Source organism: Mastomys coucha, unplaced genomic scaffold (assembly GCF_008632895.1).
Source record: "Mastomys coucha isolate ucsf_1 unplaced genomic scaffold, UCSF_Mcou_1 pScaffold14, whole genome shotgun sequence".
Taxonomy (NCBI): Eukaryota; Metazoa; Chordata; class Mammalia; order Rodentia; family Muridae; genus Mastomys; species Mastomys coucha.
The window spans coordinates 36,693,730-36,699,911 of record NW_022196896.1 but is presented as its reverse complement, the minus strand read 5'-3'; the positions used below and the strand labels follow the sequence as shown (position 1 = coordinate 36,699,911).

The 6,182-nt window shown below is 37.5% G+C and overlaps 1 protein-coding gene across 4 annotated transcripts in view; it reads right to left on the bottom strand.

The window, feature by feature from the left end:
• Pcmtd1 (protein-L-isoaspartate (D-aspartate) O-methyltransferase domain containing 1) overlaps positions 1-6,182 on the bottom strand; it is a 75,634-nt gene that overhangs the window by 10,218 nt on the left and 59,234 nt on the right. For 3 of the 4 annotated variants that reach the window (XM_031366789.1, XM_031366785.1, XM_031366787.1), the window contains 2 exons: positions 3,326-3,497; positions 897-1,020 (listed from right to left, as the gene is read on the bottom strand). In XM_031366789.1, the coding sequence (XP_031222649.1) occupies positions 897-1,020; positions 3,326-3,379 (178 nt within the window). In that variant the 5' untranslated portion in view covers positions 3,380-3,497. Of the gene's footprint in view, positions 1-896; positions 1,021-2,001; positions 2,736-3,325; positions 3,498-6,182 lie in introns of those variants that run through there. The other variant, XM_031366786.1, reaches the window with a different exon arrangement.

Here is a 6,182-nt window from a genome sequence, read left to right as displayed (position 1 = left end):
AGGGAAGAGGAGGAAGGAGGGTAAGCGAGGGGAGGGGAGGGGAGGGGAAAACCAATCAATGAGACTGCCACAAAACACTTGGCCAAGCAGGTTCTCTGACAGCATTCTCATCGTAATTCAGGTCATGGAGCAGCAGACCTTCCCTCCTACTATCTTACACTAGAGGCTCTTCTACTATGAGGAGGAACCAAACTGAAGTCATTTTGAGAGAACCTTCCATTTTGAATAGGGGTCAAATAAAGTCTAAGTTCCCAAACCTCCTTAGATAACTAACATCCTGTTGGGTAGAGAGAGACATGTATGTGGGTCACTGACATCCTGGAGGGCAGGTTGAGACATGAGTGCTAGGCAAGTTGCCCTGCCACAGTTGAATAAATCAACCAATGAGAACAGGGTAAGTGTACCACATATGGAAAAGTCTCTAGGAAAGTTTCCTTTCCCTGAATTCTGATTGGTAGAAAAATGTAACTGTATCTTGGCACAGATGTTTGTGGTTTTCAGGCTTAAAAATTCTGCAACATTCTGGCTGAGGGGCTGGGATGAGTTCAGCTCACGGGTTGGTTCTACATCCCCGATTGATTAGTAGGAGCGGATTACAATAAAATGATGTTTTCTGTATTGACTTGGTGTCTTAGTTGTGCTGGATCTAAGTGTACTCTATAACACCACAGTTACTTCCTACCACATTACAAACTAGTTAATTCACAGTTGGTATGTTCCGTTCCTTCTAAGTTTCCTGGAAGGAAGATACAGTGCCCCATACAACATAAAGACTTGGTTTTTTTCCTAAATTAAGAATAACTAACCTACTCATTGCATTCCCACCATATTCAATTTGTTATAATCATATAAATGCCAGCAATGACAACTCATTCTGAGTTCAAAGATCTACTTACGGAGCCCCACAGAGTCTGGTGTGCCATTATCATTCTTACTAGGTTGTACTAGTGGTGCAAAGGAAACCGCAAGGATATTTTTACTTTCCCAAGTATTTTGTCCAGTCCGCATAATCTGTGTCAACTATTTGGAGTGAAACAAGAAAGAAGCAATTCAATTACTTTAATGTCAAACTTTTACAAGAATAATTGCCAACGAGAAGCTAACATTTAAATGCAACCAAGATATTTCTACTTAATTATCTATTATAACTCCACAGGAAATGCATGCCTGCTACTTTAAATCTGAGCTTACAGAACCCAAGGGGAGAACCTACTACTATTATCTGTTTAAATAGACATAGTAATCAACTGTCCATCATGAGTAGTATTCTCAATCCTTATCGGAGACTCACAATTTGTCAAACTCTACAGAAAGTGTTTGTGGAGTACTCAGCCATAAACAGGATATCTGCATTACACCTTCTCAATGCTCAGGGAACATCCCAAAAAAGAGGACAGAAAAACTGTAAGAGTCAGATCATACAGCACTGCTACAAAATGGTGTTTTCTCAACATGACAAGACCATGGCACCTGTGGGCTCAAAACAGCTGACGATAAAAATTTCAGCATTTCCATCCAGGAAGGCCTCATAAGGCCCCACCCATAGCTGAGGTACCTATCGATAGATGATGGCTGCTAGAAAAACGAAAATCATTTTTCTTTAGGGATGGAGTCATTAGGCTGACCATTCTCCAGTGAATGGTGCTATATACACATGTAAAGAACAACACTAATTGGACTCCTGAGTTATTAAAAAAAGAAAAGACATGAGATTGGGAGAGAGAGTCATTGGGAGGAGAATCTATGTTGGAGAGGGGGTAGTTAGAGACTGAATAAGATCAAAATACATTGTTGGTATGTATGAAATTCACAATGAATAAATGTATGTATATATTCCATTAAAGATGAACTTTCAAAAAGGATTTATACACACATGGTCTGGGAAGGACCTCATTATGTGTATGCACATGCACATATGTGGAAACCAAAACTGAAAGCTGAAGTTACAGGCATCTACCAGACAACCAATTTGATACCTGAGTCTAGGATCCTAGCTCTTACCTTATGACTGTACAAAAAGCATTCGTAACAAGTGAGCCACGGGTCTCTCATTCCAAGACGCATGTTTCACTACAAAAGGAAAGCCCGAATATGGCCAGACTAAGTCTCTAAGTTACACCCAGCTTTTATAAGCTTCTACAAGTACCCCTACAGGCCTCTACACAACACTGCCTCCCTAAATGTCTGAAATAGGTCCAGTAATTTAGTTAGAGTACTATTAAAAGGACTATACCAGTGAATTCACTTTATGCTCTTCTATAACAGGGATAAGAGATTCTAATTCTAACCTTAATTTCACACCACAAATAGAGCCAGAGAGATGGTTCCCTGATAAGGATGCTTGCTGCCAAACATGTCACCTGGTTTTCTTCCCTGAGACTCACATGCCAAAGGAGAAAACAACTCTTACAAGATGTCCTTTGACTTCCAAATGTTCTGTGGAACACCCACACACACATAATAAATGTAGTTTAATGCTTTAAATAATCACAAAATTTATTAATTCATCAAATATCTCTAATTTTAGAATGCTATAATCCCAGTATGTCTGAACTAAGACATCAATGTACTGTAGGCTAGCTTGAGTTATATAACAAGTTCCTGACTCAAGAAAAACCTATCTTCAAACATATCATTAAAGGAAACCAAACAAGTCAGTAATTTTAGGTGTAAACTTCAGAAATGCTCAAGTAAATGAAGTAAAGTACATATAACTGTGTAGGTGTGTGTTAAATACAGTATACACGTGCTCTCACCGCCATACCTTCACACTGAGCCAGGCGTGCCCATTTTTTCTGTTGTACATGTGTGTTGCCAGAGAGAATTCATAGCCTTACTTGAGAGGCAAGCCCTCTACAACTCAAACACATTCCTGGCCCTTCCAGAAACATGTCTAATTATTTTTAGCATTCTTGTCTACTGAGCCATCTTTCCAGCCCCTTAATAAAGTTGTTTTGTTTTGTTTTTTAAATCACTTGTTATATTTATGAAGCTAAGTGCTTACTTGAAGATGGTCATGCACCAGACTTAACATGTTACAGGCAGAGGGTATGCATTCAATTGTATACTTTCCAAATGAGGAACTTAACTGACTGGGTGAGGCGGACTATTCAAGTGAGCTCTAGTCTCCCATCATACTTCCTCTTTACATCTGTTTTGCTTAAAATATTTAGGATCTCTTTCAAGTTTCTTTCTATCCACATATATAAACAGATCTATAAGACCTGTATCTTCTTTTAATGTTACAATCTATCTTTCCCTGTCACAGAGTCCTAATTCCCAATGTTACAACTGTCCTGTGACAAATGCAGGACAGTAAAAGTACCTGATCCTCTATAGGCATGACCAATATGCCCCCAACTTTGAGTAAGATCTTCATGTAGTTTTCGTGGTCTTTCTGGACTCCAGCTCCACAGTAAATTCGATCATACTGATGACTGTCAGATGCTATCTGAAGGCAATTACCCACCACAAATGCGGGTTCACAGAATTCAAATCTGTGTGGAAAAACAAACATTTTAATTTGTTTAAACAAAACATTAGTTCTTTAACAAATCCACATAACCCTGTCTTTGAAAAGGCAAGGCTACCAAAATTAATTTTAAGGATAAAATGCAGTTAGGAAATCTTATCTAAAAATAAGTGAAATTTAACACTGATCAAGTATATTGTTTTGTTATCTATGATACAGCATACAAAGCATTAACCTACATTGGGCTATACAGAACTTTACTTAAGGCATAGAAGTGAAAATAATGAAAGTCCATCAAACCACAATCTTGAGATGCTTTTTTAACTTCAGCTTTGGCCCCTATAATTTTCTTAAGTGACACAAAAGGAGATGTGGTTTCAATGTTCATCAAACGAAATCATAATGCTGGTTTCTGGTAATATTATACATCAACAAACTACTCTATATAGACGTCAATGTTATTTCTTAAATACTGTCAATAAAGTGAAAAATAGACTATTATACAAACTAAAATTGAAACCTCAATATAAATGCAATTCTTTTCACCCCTTAAACTCAAGCTGGGCTCAAACTCCTTGAAGTCCTCCTGCTTCAGCCTCTCAGATGCTTGAACTATAGTGTGAACCACCATTCCCAACCATATCCAATCTTTTAAAACTAATTCTTAGTCTTTTGTAGTAATAAAATCATACAGCAGGATTAAGCCACTATTACAAATGAAATAATTTACAGTAAAAGCTTGGCTTTTTTACACTGAAGGATGACCAAAGGATTTCAATAAGAATCAATCTTACTTTAGAAAACATATCCTTTGATAATTAATAATGAACTTACTATAAATTAGTTCTCATTAAAATTCACTAAAGCTTAGATACATAAATGAACATACATTTAAGGAATCTACTAGTCTTGTGCCCTGTCCTTCTTTCCCTGCTGTTTTTGTAGATGGGGCTAAAGAAAAGCAGCAAGGGTTGAAAGAGCTAGGAGGTAGAGTTAAGAAAAGTACACACTGTACTCTATGGGGCTAAAGAAAAGCAGCAAGGGTTGAAAGAGCTAGGAGGTAGAGTTAAGAAAAGTACACACTGTACTCTTAACTCCACACTTTCACAGTGATCCAGGCATGTTGATTAACTTTTAAACTGTAAACTCCAGCTCACTGCTTATATTTTTCAGAATTCCCCTTCATCATTTCGATCTCATGCAGAGAATAAGGGGATACTATGTTCTGGATGTACTATGATTGTTGCCTTCTTTAAAGAAACTGTGCTGTAATTTGCTCATCAAGTACAGCAATACTGAGAGGTATGGACATCTTTAGGAAGGAAGAAATGGTAGGAGGTAACAAATTCATGAGAAAACTACCTCAAATGGATTAATTCACATGTCAAAGGGGTGGGTTAGCACTCACAGAGCAAAACAGTTCTTACAAAGCAAGCTCACCTCAAAAATTGTTATATAGGATTCCCAACTATGTGCTCATCATGAGATGCTGTCATGTCAGAATGCATCAGAAGGTCCCACCAGATAGCTGGTGTTCTGTTATGACAACACAAACCGACTTCCAAGTACTACTACAAGCTGTGTACACATCTCTGAAGCTGGACTGAATTACTTCTCTCTGACTTCATGTGAGAACCATGAAGAGCTATCCCTATGTCTGTGTGTGCTCTTCCTTTACCCTTAATGCTCCTCACTGGCCACCTTTAATTAATGAGTGTCTACTATACTTTCAAGTTACATTTAAGATATCAGCTTCACAATGAAATCTTAGCCTTTAAAAGTATTAGCTTACCCACATTAGAGATATTTAGTTTCTCTCAGAGACAAGACTGCATAACCCAACCTCTAATTGTTTATAATGGGGTCAAATTGTAATTTCATTTTAGACATATATCTTATTATTGTATGTATATGCATCAGAAGGTCCCACTAGATAGCTTGTGGATTGTATCATGAGTATTATGTATTTTTGGCTAATATCCACTTTTCATTGAGTATATACCACGTATGTATGTCTTTTGGGGCTAGGTTACCTCACTCAGGATGATATTTTCTAGTTCCATTTATTTGCCTGCAAAATTCATGATGTTCTCGTATTTAATAGCTGAATGTAAAGTATTTTGCCTGTATGTATGACATGAATTACATGCTTGTCTGGTACTTATGAAGGCCAGACAGGGTGTTTGCATCCCCTAAAACTGGAGTTATAGACACTTCTGGGCCATCATATGAGTGTTGGAAATCTAACCTGGACACTCTGCAAGAGCAACAAATTCCCTTAGACAGTGACTCACTGTTCCACCCCCAAAATGTAATTTTCTGACTTTAAGTAATCATGCTGTGAATCACATGGTTTATTTTTTTTATCAAATTTATGTTAAATGCCCTTTTTAAAGTTATTCTAAAAAAGTTCTATCTGAAAGTCTTCATCCTTTGATTCACATCCACAGAATCTTTGAAAAATTCAAAAGACTTTGAATTATTAAAGTTCTTTTACAAATCTACTAAACAGCTAAAACACAGGGCAGCTTGCAGAGCTGCTATCTAAGGAAACATCATTAGAATTGAGCAACTTGTAATTATAACCACAGAGCATTATTCAGGAATGTGTGCCTGCTTTTAAGAATGCATGCCTCTGCACAAGTTCCTCCCAAAGCAGTCCCTGTCAGTCTAGTCAGGAGTTCCTCCCAAAGCAGTCCCTGTCAGTCTA